At 42.4% G+C, this 17,609-nt stretch overlaps 1 protein-coding gene across 1 annotated transcript; it reads left to right on the forward strand.

Moving 5' to 3' along the window:
- Positions 1 to 341: 341 nt before the first annotated feature.
- Positions 342 to 16,698, forward strand: laptm4a (lysosomal protein transmembrane 4 alpha). Its single transcript, XM_060821997.1, has 7 exons — positions 342 to 572; positions 4,177 to 4,297; positions 8,532 to 8,608; positions 8,716 to 8,838; positions 10,881 to 10,976; positions 14,394 to 14,492; positions 15,734 to 16,698. The coding sequence occupies exons 1-7, from the start codon at positions 471 to 473 to the stop codon at positions 15,806 to 15,808; spliced, it is 693 nt and encodes a 230-aa protein (XP_060677980.1). The 5' UTR covers positions 342 to 470; the 3' UTR covers positions 15,809 to 16,698.
- Positions 16,699 to 17,609: the final 911 nt, after the last annotated feature.

Consider the following 17,609-nt stretch of genomic DNA (forward strand, 5'->3'; position numbering starts at 1 on the left):
TTCACGTGCTACCAGACCTGCTGAACTTTTCCAGCAATTTGTTTTTTACAGCATCTGCCATTCATTCGGTTTTTATACGGATTTTGAGGGCACTGGCGAAAGGCCTTAATTCATTTTCGGAGAGAATGCCCCGAGGATCTGTGGTGTGCTGCCTCAAATACAAGCTGAGAATTCCATAGCGACTTGGACCATTATCTCAAGAGATCAGGCAATGGGATAGCACGGACAGGATGGGCACAATAACCTCGCCCTGCGGTGTCGCTATTGTGACGTGTAATGTCCCGCCCCCACACGAGCCGCCGTCCTATTGGTTGGTTAGTGCGGCTGCCCAGTGGCGGGGCTGTGATTGGGGGAGGTCGGCTGTCCGTCAGGGTGAGGTTTGGCCGACAGGAGCTGTGTGTGAAGCGGGAGGCCGCGGACCCGGACTCCCTCCCTCCCTCAGCCCGAGCGAGCTTCAACGGCCCACAGCCATGACTTTCAAATCGGCGGGCGGCCGCCGCCTGTACAGCACCCGCTGCTGCGGGTTCTGTCACGTCCGCACCGGGACCATCATCCTCGGGACCTGGTACATGGTGAGTCGGGGCCCATCGAGATTCTGCTGCGCGGCCGGAAGCGAGCGGAGCCGTCAACACAACCGCCGCCCGGGGCCCGGGGCCTGAGCTCACACCTTACCCCCCCCCCCCCCCCGCCCCTTTCCCTCACCTACGGCCTCCCCCTGAAACCAGGCACCACCACTTCCTCCCCCCCCCCCCCCCTCCGGAACAGCGGCCCGGCCCCCACTCTGCCCCGGGCGGAACCGACTTCCTCCTCTCTCTTCCACTACCCCCCCCCCCCCCTCACCCCCGTCTCTGTTTACTCCCCCCCCACCCCCGTCTCTGTTTACTCCCCCCCTCACCCCCGTCTCTGTTTACTCCCCCCCCACCCCCGTCTCTGTTTACTCCCCCCCTCACCCCCGTCTCTGTTTACTCCCCCCCCTCACCCCCGTCTCTGTTTACTCCCCCCCTCACCCCCGTCTCTGTTTACTCCCCCCCCCCTCACCCCCGTCTCTGTTTACTCTCCCCCCCCTCACCCCCGTCTCTGTTTACTCCCCCCCCCACCTCACCCCCGTCTCTGTTTACTCCCCCCCCCCCCTCACCCCCGTCTCTGTTTACTCCCCCCCCCCCTCACCCCCGTCTCTGTTTACTCCCCCCCTCACCCCCGTCTCTGTTTACTCCCCCCCCTCACCCCCGTCTCTGTTTACTCCCCCCCGTCTCTGTTTACTCCCCCCCCCGTCTCTGTTTACTCCCCCCCCCCTCACCCCCGTCTCTGTTTACTCCCCCCCCCACTCCCGTCTCTGTTTACTCCCCCCCCCTCACCCCCGTCTCTGTTTACTCCCCCCCGTCTCTGTTTACTCCCCCCCCCCCCTCACCCCCGTCTCTGTTTACTCCCCCCCCCACTCCCGTCTCTGTTTACTCCCCCCCCTCACCCCGTCTCTGTTTACTCCCCCCCCTCACCCCCGTCTCTGTTTACTCCCCCCCCCACTCCCGTCTCTGTTTATTCCCCCCCACCCCCGTCTCTGTTTATTCCCCCCCACCCCCGTCTCTGTTTATTCCCCCTCACCCCCGTCTCTGTTTACTCCCCCCCGTCTCTGTTTACTCCCCCCCCCTCACCCCCGTCTCTGTTTACTCCCCCCCCCACTCCCGTCTCTGTTTACTCCCCCCCACCCCCGTCTCTGTTTACTCCCCCCCACCCCCGTCTCTGTTTACTCCCCCCCTCCCCCGTCTCTGTTTACTCCCCCCCCACCCCCGTCTCTGTTTACTCCCCCCCTCCCCCGTCTCTGTTTACTCCCCCCCTCACCCCGTCTCTGTTTTCTCCCCCCCTCCCCGTCTCTGTTTACTCCCCCCCCCCCTCACCCCCGTCTCTGTTTACTCCCCCCCCTCACCCCCGTCTCTGTTTACTCCCCCCCCCCCTCACCCCCGTCTCTGTTTACTCCCCCCCCCTCACCCCCGTCTCTGTTTACTCCCCCCCCCTCACCCCGTCTCTGTTTACTCCCCCCCGTCTCTGTTTACTCCCCCCCCCGTCTCTGTTTACTCCCCCCCTCACCCCCGTCTCTGTTTACTCTCCCCCCCCTCACCCCCGTCTCTGTTTACTCTCCCCCCTCACCCCCGTCTCTGTTTACTCTCCCCCCCCCCGTCTCTGTTTTCTCCCCCCCCCTCACCCCCGTCTCTGTTTACTCTCCCCCCTCACCCCCGTCTCTGTTTACTCTCCCCCCCACCCCCGTCTCTGTTTACTCTCCCCCCCGTCTCTGTTTTCTCCCCCCCCTCACCCCCGTCTCTGTTTTCTCCCCCCCCTCACCCCCGTCTCTGTTTTCTCCCCCCCTCACCCCCGTCTCTGTTTACTCTCCCCCCCCGTCTCTGTTTTCTCCCCCCCCTCACCCCCGTCTCTGTTTACTCTCCCCCCCCACCCCCGTCTCTGTTTACTCTCCCCCCCCACCCCCGTCTCTGTTTACTCTCCCCCCCCGTCTCTGTTTTCTCCCCCCCCTCACCCCCGTCTCTGTTTTCTCCCCCCCCTCACCCCCGTCTCTGTTTTCTCCCCCCCCTCACCCCCGTCTCTGTTTTCTCCCCCCCCTCACCCCCGTCTCTGTTTTCTCCCCCCCCTCACCCCCGTCTCTGTTTTCTCCCCCCCCTCACCCCCGTCTCTGTTTATTCCCCCCCCCCCCCCCCGTCTCTGTTTACTCTCCCGCCTCCCCCCCCCCCCCCCCCCCCCCCCCCCCCCCCCCCGCCTCTTGCCATTGTATTTTCATTGACAGTAACATAACTCAGTTTCAAAACTTTAAAGCTGCAACTATTTCAAGTCTGATTATTTTTTGACTTGATTTTTCTAATTGGATTATAATCTGAAATGTTAACTATCTGCTCAACACAAGCCTATTGTTATCCTGTATGTTCCTAACTGTAGTTTTCCATTTTCTGATCTACTGGTTGAACAGGGCAGTGCTTTACAACACAGCAGAACTACATTTCAAAAGTATATCACTGACTATGTGCATGCTGCATGTATCAAGTTTTTAATATACACAAACTTTGTGCAAAGCACATACCATCCCATGTTAATCTCTGGTCATCTAAACCCATTACATTGTTTTCAAACAACTACTTAGATCTTTCTCCTTTTTGATCATGTGTCTGCAGCCACCTGTAGAGCTACATTCTATTGTACTGTTTGCTCTTCCTACACTGGCCAAATGTTTATCTACTTTATGGCCCTGTTAATTGGATTCTCTTAACCAGTTACCTTGCTGCAGTCCCTCTATTTAAGCCTCAAATGGCTTTTTATCAACTTTTGTCACCTCTCTTTACTCTTCCTTGATATGTTTTGGATCACTTGAATAATATTTAAAAGTTATTGATACTGGAGCAGCAAATAGCTTGAGTTGCATCCTATCATGGTGTAAAATTTGTGTCATTTGTGGGCTCGCCCAAGAGCAAGTGACCATAAAAGTCCTGTCAATATTCAAAGTTTGCATTGATGAACCTCCATATTTCACCATACTTGGAAATAAATTAACCGTAAGTTGAACTGGACCAGCCATATTAACACTATTCTTGCAAGAACACGTCAGAGGCTAGGATTTGTACGCTGTGTAACTTCCCTTCTGTTTTCCCCAAAAATCTGTCCACCGCAAGGCACAAGTCAGAGTGTGATGGAATGCTGTTCATTTGCCTAGAAGATGCAACTCCAATAAAATTCAAGCAGCCTGACACCATCCAAATAAAGCATCTTACTGTCACCTCCAGCACCTTAAACATTCCCTTCTTCACCACTGACACACAGTGCAGTGGACACACTCTAATAACTCACCAGACTCCTTCAGCAGCACCTTCCAAGCCCATGACCTGGAATTCTTGTACAGCATTGGGGATGTATGCACGGTGCTTGGACTGCTCTGGTTCAAGAAAACCGTTCATCACTATCACCTCAAGGACAATTAGAGAAGGGACAATAAATGCTGACCTAATGACCCAAACCCAAATCCTGTGAATGAATATAAAATTGGAGACTGCATAATGTAAAGAGTCCATTACCCTGCCTTTTGGTTCTTTTTATTATGGGTACATATCATAGAAGACAAAGCATAAAATCAATGAAGTGATGTTTTATTGCCTAGTGTTTATTGCTACATCTGTTTTTGAACAGGTGGTGAATTTACTAATGGGTATATTGCTTACTGTGGCAATAACTCACCCAGAAACAGTCCCTCCACTGGACCTACAGTATGAAGTCATTGGAAACTACTATTCCTCAGATAAACTAACAGGTATGCAAAGATATTTAATATGCTTAGATTTGATTCACTACTTGAACAGCTTGTTATTTATATTTCACCCACTACAGTAACTTCTGTTACAAAATGTTGGAAATAAACATAAGTATACCATTCCTTCTGTAGCTATACAGTTGCTATGGTGAACCTTTTGCAAGGTAAGTACCGTAAGTTGAAGATTGGGAAATAATTCATTGTGCCACTTGATACAGGAGTCTACTTTTTGCCTTCCATGTAAGGACTGCCAATGAACAATGACTCAGTATCCTTTCTCTTTAAGGTCAGTGTGTTGTAAATTTCCCTTCTGAGTAAGAAATCCTCTTTGCTATCCTTTCTGAACAGGCTTGCTCTAATTTCAAGGTTATGCCTTTTTAAAATTTTGGTTTCTCCAACTAGTGCTTTATCAATTTTCTGAACTTTTATATTAAATTCCTCAAAGTGAGGACTGCAGATGCTGGAGAGTCAGTCAGAAAATGTGGTGCTAGAAAAGCACACCAGGTCAGGCAGCATCTGAGAAGCAGGAGAGTTGATGTATCAGGCATAAGCCCTTCATCAAGAATTAGACAATAGAGCCTAGGAAAATGCAAAAGTAAATTATTTAAACCATGGTATGATTAAAATAAATCTGCATGGCCGGTATACCCTTTGAGACAGGAGTTTAACTCAATAGTTTATTATTGTTTTAGTCGAATAGAAACTTGGACAGAATGTGTCTGGAGAATAGCTCCTTTATTTCATCGTTTTTTAAGATAAAGCTTGAAATGCAATTATCCTCCACACTCACTTGTTTGTAAGATGGTAAGGTCCTGGGTAATCTTGTTGAACAAAGAGACCTTGGAGTGCAGGTTCATACTTCCTTGAAAGTGGAGTTGCAGGTAGGGGAGAGAAGAAAGTGTTTAGCATGCCTGCCTTTATTGGTCAATGCTTTGAGTATAGGAATTGGGAGGTTATATTGCGGCTGTACAGGACATTGGTTAGGCCACTTTTGGAATGCAGTGTTCAATTCTAATTTCCCTGCTATAGGAAGGATGTTGTGAAATTTGAAAGGGTGCAAAAAGATTTACAAGGATGTTGCCATGGTTGAGACTGAGCTACAGGGTGAGGCTGAGTAGGCTGGTGCTGTTTTCCTTGGAGCTTTGGGGGTTGAGGGATGACCTTTAGAGGTTTATAAAATCATGAGCGGCACGGATAGGGTAAATAGACAAGATCTTTTCTCAGGAAGTGGGAGAGTCCAAAACTAGAGGGTATAGGTTAACGGTGAGAGGAGAAAGATTTAAAAAGGACGTCAGGGGAAAATTTTTCGCAAAGAGGGTAATGCATGTATGGAATGAGCTGCCAAAGGAAATGGTGGAGGTGGGTGCAATTTTAACATTTAAAAGACATCTGGATGGGTATATGAATAAGAAGGATTTCAAGGGATATGGCCCAAATGTTGGCAGATGGGGCAAGATTATTTTAAGATGTTGGGTTGGCATGGACCGAAGGGTCTGTTTCCGTGCTGTGCATCTCTGACTGTGACTTGATGCAATCCTCATCTTTCTGAATTTCTAGATATCTCCAAAGCATTTTGCTACCACTGCAATTTAGGAAATGGATAATTTAAGTATATCAGGGTCTCATTCACAATATGCCAGTAGGTTAAAGGGTAAATATTGAATGGGATATCAGGTGGAGGTTGTGAAAGTGCACAAATTAAATGTAGTTTAAAATACATTCACTGGAAGACACATCTGTGCCTTGACTTTTATTAGGGTATCTTCAACAATGAAACATGAACCAGTATTGCACTTATGTCCAAATCTTGTGCTCCAGCTCTAGACTGGGATTTTTGAACCCTCAACTATTGACTTTAATCTGTTCCATAAATAATGGTTTGAAACTCAAACACAGGAGCAGAAGTAGGCATTCACTCCTGAAGCCTGGTAAAATGTAGCTCATCAACTACCTCAACACCATATTCCTACAGTATTTCCAAATCATTTGATGTAATTAATAATGACAACAACTCAATTTCGTGAATCTTTATGGCAAGTAATTTTGTTTGTCAAGAGAACCAAAACTGCACACAACAGTCAAGGTACAGTGTCCTCAGTGTTCCATTGAATTAAAATCTTTCCTCTGTTCTGAAATCCTCTTGGCATACCATTTCCTTTCCAAATTATTTGCTATACCTGCACTTACTTGCTGCTGACGAGGCTGCATGCTTTACAAGAGTAATATTGCACATGTTCCAGAGACCAGTGTGTGCAACTGCTGTTTTCCTCCTGTTTTCTGTCATGCGGATAGGGCATTTGTAGACTCTTCTGTTGCTTTCAAATGACATAGGCTTTCTCTTTGCCTGTGCACCTATACAATTCGCAAACACATGAAGCAGCTAGTAGCTTTGTGTTTGATCAATGTTATACTTCCTAATCTTTAGAAAAGATTCTGCCATAAAGATTTACCATGTGAATGTTTTCAGTGATGGAGTATTGTTTTGTAGAATTTGTTTGTCTTTATACCTTACTAGAAAATGTTAAAATTGTCAGTGTACTATTGATATCATACTGCATTAAGTTATTTATCTGATATTTTAGTTTGGTTCAGGTGCCAATTAAAAACCTTAATAGAAAAGTAACAAAAATGTTACCTGAACTGTGTATACATATGAAGCAACAGAAATCTCACAACTGCAACTCTTTCAACTGCAGATTTGTTTTCTATAGCATGATGGCTGTGCATTACCATGAAAAAGTAGATGCTTAAAACAAAGATTCAGTTAACATGTTGTAAATTGTTCTAGGATGTTTTGCATGCAACATTCTCCAGTCTCTTCATTTAGGATGCACTGCACACCTAAGTTCCTCCTGCTAATGTGAATAATGGCCCAATTATCTGCATTGCAGTTCATCTGCCCACTCACAGCATGTTTGAAAGCTTGAAAATTTTACCTCACATCCAAATCATTGACACAGATTGTGAACAACTGAGGTCCTAGCACTGACCCTTGCAATACCTCACTGATTAAAGCCATCCAACCTGACAATAGATGCAGACAGGCATGAGTAGGCCATTCAGCCATTTGAGTCTGCTCTGCCATTCAGTTATAATCATGGGTGATCATTGAGCTCCCTGTCCTAATCCTGTTTCTTTCTCCATAGATGCTGCCTAATCTACTCAGCATTTTCAGTTTTTCATATTTTCTAAACCTGACTGTACAGCAATCTGCTGTTTTGGCTGCATGTAGCGTGTTCCAGTGTGGCAAAGAAGCCTTTGTATATGTGCACATCCGTGCTATTTGATCCGTCCGCATAGTGCATTTATACAGTTGATTTGATGTACAGAAGTACCTCTGCATTTAATCGCATAATTAGGAAAAGGTAAATTTCACTGCAGTAAAAACAGTGGTTTAGTCCTCTAACTAATTAATAACTATATTGGCACAGTTGTTTCAGTGAATTTGGACAGACTTTGGCATTTGCAATACCATGTGCATGGATGGAGTTCAGGCTTTATTTTCTCATATATCTCTGATTGGGATCAAATCCAACCCATGTGGGGACCTAGCTAGTCCAATTGGACACTATTCATCTTGAAAGGTACATATTAGATAGTGTTTGGGGTATTTGAGAATGGAAAAGAGTAGTAATGTAGCAGATGTATTTCTTGACCCAGTCAATATTAGGGGAGATTTGAAGTTGCTTGTTTTGTGGACCTAAAAGTACTATTCATTTTACATTTTTCATTTCTTCCCTTGTTGGAAGATGGTCGGGAGAAAGGAAAGTTCACAATATTTCTGTAGCTTCTGTAGTTCTATAAAAATGTATAAATGTTAGTAATAAATTCTCACATATCCTTAGATGCTGTTCTTAGGGAAATGAGCAATAACAGTTTCTCTTTCAGAAAAGGCAAGATGCTTTTTATTTGCTTATCTAGTTATAGATTAGTTTTGGTCACATTCATGAAGAAATCCATTACCTTTTTGAAAGAAAATATAGAACACTGAGAAGGTGCATCTGTGTTATTTATTCAGGAGACGTTAAAAATGGAGGAAATAGAGGAAAAGCTTTTACAATCCAATTAAAAGCTCCAAATATAAACATTTGATGCTTGAATTCATTATCATTAATCATTATCATGAATAAATTCATTATCAGAATATTTGTTACAGATCAGATTTTTGTAACCATCGACTAAATTTCTTAGTATCTAATATTTAATTTTTCACTTTTCTTTCCTATCTGTACAGAGAATGCATGTGTTGGCTTTACCATCTCACTTCTGATGTTTACTATCAGTGCCATGTTGGTGTACGGTGCTGTCACTGTAAGTATTTTCATTTTGAATATCTTGCCTGAAATGTCCACTTGTTCTTGGATTATAATTGTGAATTTGTAAATTTTCTAACCATTATTTTTTCTTTTCCCTTTCAGCATCGTGGAGGATGGCTGATTCCATTCTTCTGTTACCTGTTGTTTAATTTTGCTCTCTCTTGCCTTGTTGCAATCAGCTCTCTCACCTATGTGCCAAGAATCAAGGACTATCTGGACCAACTGGTAAGTCCTTGTTAGAAGTGCATTCTTGCAGCAGTTGGGAAATACAGGAGTTGTATATTTTCTGTTGCCATGGAGAAGGTAGAGCATGCAATTTCAACATCAGGTTAAAGGCTTCTCTAAAAGTTAGATGTTGCAAACAGCCACCAGAGTTTTGGATTTGCAGCTTGGCCCTGAATGACCAGTAGTCTCTGCTGTTGCAAAATGAATAATTAGCTGTTGATCCAGTTTGCACCTGCCGCAGAAAAAATGTTGACTGTTATTGACCATGTGAAATGTAGTTTGTAAAACTCTGAGGAGTTAAAACCAGGCTGGAGGGTTAACCAGCTGAAGCTATGTTTGAATCCAGAAGAAGTGAATGTCATCTTTTTTAAAAAAACAGTCACTTTTTACGAATTTTTTTTGTCAAAGAAAGCAGAATGGAGCAAATTCTGTTTGGTTGTTTAAATCGTAAGTTGCTACAAAGAGTACATTTAATAGTGTTACGGCATTAGTCATTGATATCGTAAAAATTATTTTAAAACGTGAAGTCTTTGTTAATAACTGGAAGTTTGAAATTTTCTATAAAGTGTTACTGGTCTCTTCAGCGGTCATAACATGTCGTTTGGTCCAAAAACTCTCTCCCAATGTTAATGCTTCATTCAAGTTTCCTGTAAATCTGCAATTGTAACCACTTATTCCTTTTCTCTTCAATGCTTATCTAGCTTTCCTGTAACTCGCTTATACTATTCTCTTCAGTCACTCCTCGGAGTCGAATGTTTTGTCTACTTGTTGCTTATTATTCAGACGGAGAGTGGCTGCGAGAAAGTGCAGCATAGTGGGATCTGGGTTAGCATGTTGATGCAGCAATAATTAAGAAGACAAGTGCAATTTCGGCCTTTGTTCCGAGGGAGGTGAAATTTAAAAATGGGTAAGTCTTGTTGCTGAGGCTGCATTTGGAATAATGAGTCTTGGTCCCCCTTCTTGGGGAAAAAGACCTTTGGTCTTTGAAGGCTGTTGAGATGACGGGTGATCTTATTGAAATGTAAAAGTTGCTGAGGGGCTTGTCAGTGTAGATATTAAGATATATCCACTAGGAGGGGAATGTCAACCAAGGGGGCATAGTTACAAAATAAGGGGAATTCATTTAAAACTGTCAAGTAATTTCTGCCAAATGGGTGGTGAATGTCCCTACTCCAGACAGTAGTGGAGGCTAGATCACTGGAAGTATTTAAAGAGAAGGCAAGTAGACTTTTGAAATGCCCAAAAGTTTATATGAAAGAGGTTGAGCCTTTGGGCAGATCAGCTGTTGTTGAATGGTGGAGCAGGGCTAAGTTGCTGGATGGACCTACACCTATATATATTCTTTGGTTGAGGTTTTGTTTTGATTTGCCTATTGATGGCATTTAGTTACACTCTCTTCCATTGTGCTTTTATCAACATTAGCATAATTTTTGCAAATTGCTCTTAGGTCCCATCATAGCCTTTTTTCAAAGGAGAAGAGCCAGTGTGTTGGTCGTTTCTTGATCTGTATGCCCACACATTTCTGCTACTATCCTTGAAAATCCTCTTCTACACATTGTCCAGTGTGACTAACCCTTTTTGAAATATGTTCAGAACTGCTCACAAGTACGCAAATCCATTGTAGTCTATCCAAGATTCATACAGGTTTAGAATAACTAGTTTTCAAGTTTATCCAACTAGGTAAACTCTAATGCTTAGTTTTCTTTTATATGGTCTTACTAACCTGCATTTAGTGATTGACATATTTGTATATCAATTCCATTTGTTTGTTCCATTACCCCACAGATATTAATGTGATCTCCCCATTCTTCTTACTGACGTACTACCTCTCATAATAAAACTTCATTTCCCAGTTGTTTGTTCATTAACATAAACTGACGATATTTCAGTTATGTTATTAATCCCACATGTTTGAAATTAATAGTTTTATCCAATGTTAAGGTATTGGTGATGTAACACAGTATTGTGTTTTAAATAAAGTACTGAAAGTATAAACTGCTGGGTTTAATATTCCGAATGCGTAAAACATTTTGATTTTACAGCCTGACTTCCCTTACAAAGATGATCTCCTTGCTTTGGACTCCAGCTGCCTTTTGCTGATAGTTCTGCTTTCTTTTGCCATTATTATAACTGTGAAGGTAAGACTATAGAAGCAATGTGCTTAGTTTTTTTTAATTGGACATGTAATGGTAGTTGTTTTAAACGTTTTATATCTATATATGGTGGCTCAGTGGTTAGCACTACTGCCTCACAGCATCAGGGACCCAGGTTCAATTCCAGCCTCAGGTGACTGTGTGGAGTTTGCACATTTTTCCTGTGTCTGTGTAGCTTTCCTCCAGTTTCCTCTAACAGTCCAAAGACGTGCAGGTTAGGTGAATTGGCCATGCTAAACTGCCCATAGTGTTAGGTGCGTTAGAGGGAAATGGGTCTGGGTGGGTTACTCTTTGGAGGGTCTGTATGGTCTTGTTGGGCCAAAGGGCCTGTTTCCATGCTGTGGGGAATCTTAAAATGTGCAAACATAACTATGAAAGTAAACTTTAGTAATTCATGGGATGTGGACATTACTGGCAAGGCCAGAATTTGTTGCTAAATGTACTTGAAACTGAGTGGCTTAATAGGGGTTTTAAAGAGCACTTCTGGGTTTGACGCTCATGTAGACCAGATCATAAGAATAACCAGTTTCCTTCCTTAATACATTAGTAAACTAGATAACAATCAATAATGGTTTGTCACAGTCATTAAGGCAGTGACTACCTTTATTTCAAATTTATTACCAGACTTAAACTTTCCCAGCTCTTATGGTAGAGTTTGAACCTCTCACTGGGTGAGTAGACCAGTGACATTAGCACTATGTTACCACCTCGTCTATAAAAACACACTTTAATTTCCAAGACAGTTCGTCATTTTATGGAGTGTTTGTGACTTTACTGAATAATTGAATATTCGCTTTAACAGACCTGCATTGTGACTCTTGGTACAATATTACAACATCATTTTCCCAAATGAACTTTATTAAATTAGACCAAACTTGGTTCCACCCTTGTCACCACTAAAAATATTTTGTCTGTCTGTGTTATGATGCCATTTTCTTCCTTGTGTGGTTAATACCTTTCCTTCATTCACATTGCATAGCTTTTCTGTCCAGTTTACTATCTTTAATTGGATTTGTCTGTGATTTTCCATGTCCCTCATTGTAAGGAAAAGGCAGCAGCTAATCTGTGTGAACTGTTTAAAAAAATACCCATTGACTTAATTCAAAAAAATGTTGCGTATCTAAGTTAAAAATCACACAACATCAGGTTATAGGTTTATTTGGAAGCACTAGGTTTTGAAGTGCTGCTGCTTCATCAGATGCTGTGGAGCAGAATCGTACGACCAACAGATTCTTTTTGGAATCCATAGCTTTCAAAACGTTGCTTCTTCAACAGATAGTGTGGAGTAGAATCATACGACACGAACTTTATAGCAACAGGATTGCAGTACCATAAAATGTTATATTAAACAAATTTAGCAAAACAAAAGATGACAGAATTTAGCTAAATTTGTTTAATATAACATTTTATGGCACTGCAATCCTGTTGCTATAAAGTTCGTGTCGTATGATTCTACTCCACACCATCTGATGAAGAAGCAGAGCTTTGAAAGCTATTGATTTCAAATAAACCTGTTGGACTATAACCTGGTGTTGTGAGATTTTTAACCTTGTGCACCCCAGTCCAACACCGGCACCTTCAAATCATGGCTTTTTTGAATGCTTCTGTTTGGAAAAAAAAATCCGTTAATGTGCCAGTCTTCTGGTACACCTTTTTTCTCGCATTTTGTCTTAGATCTTTCTCTCTTCTTTCTATTTTTATCGTTAGCTAGAGGATCCTGAGTGAGAGTGTTTTGTGTTCTCTAATTCTCGGTGTGATAGCTGAAGTTCTTATCTCAACATATTAACTTTTTTTCCAAGAGATATGACAAAAGTAATTTTTCATAGATGCATGGAATGGGGAAATTATACTACAGAAAAAAACGAAAGCAACCCTAACACACAACAGTTGCTTATCTCTATTTCTAATCAGTGTGAGAAGGATAGTTGCAGCAGAGAGACTGTCAATTTTCTAAGGCTGTGCTATCGAGGGCTATTGATTTCCAGAGTACACATTTGAACTGAATTGGAACTTGAGGTGTGCCTTTTTAGTTTCTGTGCACTGGTCCAATCAGCTGTTAGTATTTTCTAATTGACCATGTTCAACAATGTTATTACACACCCCTGTGTAGGTGGGACTGAGCCTGGGCTTCTGGGCTCCAAGGTAGGAACATTACTACTGTGCCACAAGAGCCCTCCTTAAACTAGGACTGTTTTGCCTTGTGCATAGCCTGGATTTTAGACTAATGTCTTTGGAGCTGCTCTTTGCAAACATGACTGAGCTTCGAAAATGTGAGACAATAACAAGCTGGTTAGCAAGAGTGTTGGGTGATTCGTTCTTAAGTACTACTTTTCTTGTAGACAGAGCTAGCACAGTTAGACCTGAGGGCTCTATTGGCTGTGAGCCATGTGATTAGATTGGATTCCCTACAGCGTGGAAACAAACCATTTGGCCCAACAAGTTCACTCCGACCCTCCAAAGAGTAACCCACCCAAACCCATTTCCCTCTGACTAATACACCTAACACAGGGCTGTTTAGCATGGACAATTCACCTGACCTGCACAACTTTGGACTGTGGGAGGAAACCAGAGCACTCAGCGGAAACCCTTGCAGGCACTGGGAGAATGTTCAAACTCCACACGCACTCGCCCGAGGCTGGAATTGAACCTAGGTCCTTGGAGCTGTGCAGCAGCAGCCAACCACTGAGCCACCGTGCCATCTAGTAGTGAGTTGAGATTTGGATCGGCCCTGAGATATACTTTTTGGAGGGGCGTTCAGAACTTTTTCTTCAGTGCCTTCAAGCTGGTGATCTGCTCTTTGACACTGCAGCTGAGGTTGGGGCTAGGCTGAGGTGTCGTGTCTCGGGAAGAGGATCATTGATTAACCAGAAGCAGCACTTTTTCTGGCTTGGTTTTAACACTAATGGACAAACTCTCATGTCATAGTGATAAGTTATTACTTTAGTTTGGGACAGCTTTGTCATGATCAAGTTACTTTTGAGAGACGGGAGATCTTTTGAGGAATTTGATGCTCTAATGTAGAGATTTAGTAAAGGACTTTAATATGAGCAATTTTATCATATGTAAATCAAGGGAAATATGGCTGGGCTAACCCACCTCTGATCATGCATAAGACTTCACTCAATTCAACACAATGGCCTTGCATTAATGCCTTAAAATATGTTGTAACTAATGTTTAATTTGTTTTAGCTTGATCCCTTTTTGCCTGACCTACCACAGTACAGTAATTTCATTAAAATTCTATGGTCTTTATAGAAGAAAACAAAAGTCAACTTAACTGAATTCATTTGCTGTCCAGATTATTGTAGCTTAGAAATGTTTTGGTAAATGTACTTTAATTTTATTATATTAAATTATAACCGATCATCAAGTACGTATTGCTTTTGCTGTTCTGTTCTGTAGGCTTACTTCATTAATTGTGTTTGGAACTGCTACAAGTACATCAACAATAAGAACACACCTGAGATAGCTGTGTACCCAGCGTTTGAGACACCCATGCAGGTAAACACAAATATTCATAATTTTGCCATGCATTTAGTGTGAACCGGATAGGAGTGTAAATTCATTTAATTTCTCCTTTTCCAAGCGTACTTACTTTATTCTCCACTATCTTGATTTACCTTCTCGCTAATGGGTGATGCCCATGAAGTTGTGTGGAGGAGATGCATGTCAGGGTGGGGATAAGTTTAGGCAGGAGGTGACAGACAGATAGTTGCATGGGTGCAGGAAGGGAGGGATGTTGCATCATGATAGAGAAGTGTGTCAAGTTGGCAGGGGAAGGTAGTAAAGTTAGGTTGGGAGAGGAAACTTACGTGTTGGGGAGGAATGTGGGCAAAGTGTCAGGGTTGGAAGGGGCATTGAAGTTTGTTGAGATGGAAGGGCTACATTTGTGTGCATGTTGGAGCTCTAAGGGAGACATGTCAGAATGGAACCGCAGGGAGCATCTTAGCAGTTCAAGGTGTTAAAGGAGGAGAGAGGGGGAGAGGAGAAGCATTACAGCTGTATCAAGCTATTGGAGAAGTAAGGGTCGTCAAGGGTGAGGGAGTTTTGGAACACTATTTGGTGGGTTTGTCAGGGAGGAGGGACATCAGGGGAAAAGTATGGACCATGGAGCCATGTGGCTGATGGGGGAGAGAGGTGGCATTAGTACCTGTTGGATCAGAGTTGATAGTGTTTTTAATAGATATCTGATTCAAGCAGAGCTGGCTTTTGGTTGCCTACTTGCTTAAATCCAACTCAAATACGAATGACATTAGTTCCAAACAATGAACAGAAGTGACTTTGAAAGGCGGTTTCTTGTCAACTGAAACCCTAAGACTTGCAACAGAAATATTACACTCAGCTAAATATTAACATTGATTCACAGCTCCAGGGGTACCACAGTTGAGCAAGTAAAGTTCTTTGTGACATCAAGTTATACTTACAATCTTCTTCCTGTCTCAATTTGTTGTTCATTGCTATGTTTACCAAGGCAGTGACTTGTCAAATGTTACATTTTTAAAATTACACTATATGCAAAACAAATAAAAGGTTTATTGCAGTGTTTTAATTGGTACTGGTGAGCAGAGAGTATCGTACATCTTTTGATGCCTAGCTGGAAGTTTGCCATCTAGCCAATTAACTGGATTAAAACTTGTGAACATGTGCTGGTTTGCATGTGTGTTGTCTAAATAGCATGTATTTCAGATCAATATTATTTGACACAGCTACAGTATTTAATGAATTTGTTTTTGTAATTTTAGTATGTGCTGCCAACTTACGAAATGGCTGTGAAGATGCCAGAGAAGGAGCCACCACCTCCCTACATGCCTGCTTGAACTCAATGTAAATCCATAACAAATCAGCAGTTTTCTCAACAAATTGAAGCCTGATTACCTTGCATTTAAGCTTTGAGACTTTGTAAGAGATACTCTGTACTTGTGTAAACTTTTAAGTATCTAAAAAAAATTATATTTTGTATCTAAACATGATTGAAACTAAAATCTTTGAAGATGCATTTTTTTTAACTTTCTCTAATTACTTAACTGGGTATTTATGATCTTTCTGCACCACATCGAGATGATTTTATTTGAATTGTCACTTAAAATTATCTGGGTGCATTTGTGTTTTCTTTTTTATCCTCATTCACATCAAATGGAGAGTAGAATGGTTCTTGGGATAAACACAGGATAGAACCAGTCAATTATTTCAAACTTAACAATTTGAATTACATAAGCATTTGAACCACTTATTGGTGCAGAACTTAGAAGTTGAATTAAATAGTGTGTGATTTCTGCCACTAGAGGTTCCAGGTGATCTGTCACTGAATATTAATGCAACCTCCTGGGGCAGAAATCATGGGCAACACCATTTTTCTCTGCTGCATCCAACTCTGCACATTTATTTTCTGGAAGGCATAGCATTCACACTGTTGGAATTTTCAGATCAGACTGGTGAATTGTGTGTCCATTGGCAATAAGGAAATGTACTGTTGGTTATATGGATTGCATGTATTTGCACTTTTCTTGTGCTGTCAATTTGGTTTCAAGTTCCTTTCGGTATAAAATAGTATATTTTTAGGTAAGGGAGAGGATATTGAAATGCTTAAACAAAGTGCTGTTTTCTGTACTGTATAATTGATACAAGTGTGAACAATCATTTTGAGGATTGTAAGATTGCTTTATATGTCACTTTAAAAGATTCATTAAATATTTCCATTTACAATGCAGTTAAGTTTCTCTTTAAATAATTCTGCTTGATTAAAAGAACTGGCATTGCTTCTGCATTTACCTGTGTGTCAATAATGGAATAAACGTTTCTGCGCTGTTTGAATTTGGGTAAAAGGCCATATGGCTCATTGAGTCTGTACTAACATAACTGCTACTAAACGTGCGCTAATCCCAATTTCCTGCACATGTCCTATATCCTTGAATGTTATGATATTTGAACTGCACATGCAAATGGTTAAGATTTTAAAGGTTAAGATTTCCAGCCTCCACTACCTACCCAGGCAGTATATTCCAGATTCCCAATGAGTTAAATTTTCTTTCTCAAATCCCCTCTGAATCTTCTGCCCCTTACCCTAAAACTCCTGCCCTCTCATGATTGACCCCTCAGCCAAGGGGAACAGCTGCTCTCTTCTCACCCTGTCCATACTCCTCATTATTTTATACATCTCAATTGTTCACCACCTCAACCTTCGCTGCTCTAAATAAAACAATCCAAGCACATCAAGTATCTGCTTTTATACCTCCATTTCTCCATCCCAGGCAACATCCTGGTGAACCTTCTCTGTAGCTCCTCCAATACTATCATATCCTTCCTGTAGTGAGGCGATCAGAACTGCACGCAGTACTCTAGTTGTGGCTTGACCAATGCTCCGTACAAATCCAACATTTCCTCCTTGCTTTTATACTCTGTCCCACGATTGATGAAAGCAAATGTTCAATTTGCCACCTTAACTATCCTGTTCATGTGCTCTGCTGGCTTCAGGGATTGAACAATTACCCTAAGGTCTCTCCTCTTCGAAGCTACTCTGTGTCCCGCCATTCATTTAAATAGTCCCTCATTTTGTTTCTTCTTCCAAAGTGCATCACCTTGCACTTATCAGGGTTTAAATGCAATCTGTCCACCTGACAA

Source organism: Hemiscyllium ocellatum, chromosome 3 (genome assembly GCF_020745735.1).
Source record: "Hemiscyllium ocellatum isolate sHemOce1 chromosome 3, sHemOce1.pat.X.cur, whole genome shotgun sequence".
Classification (NCBI taxonomy): Eukaryota; Metazoa; Chordata; class Chondrichthyes; order Orectolobiformes; family Hemiscylliidae; genus Hemiscyllium; species Hemiscyllium ocellatum.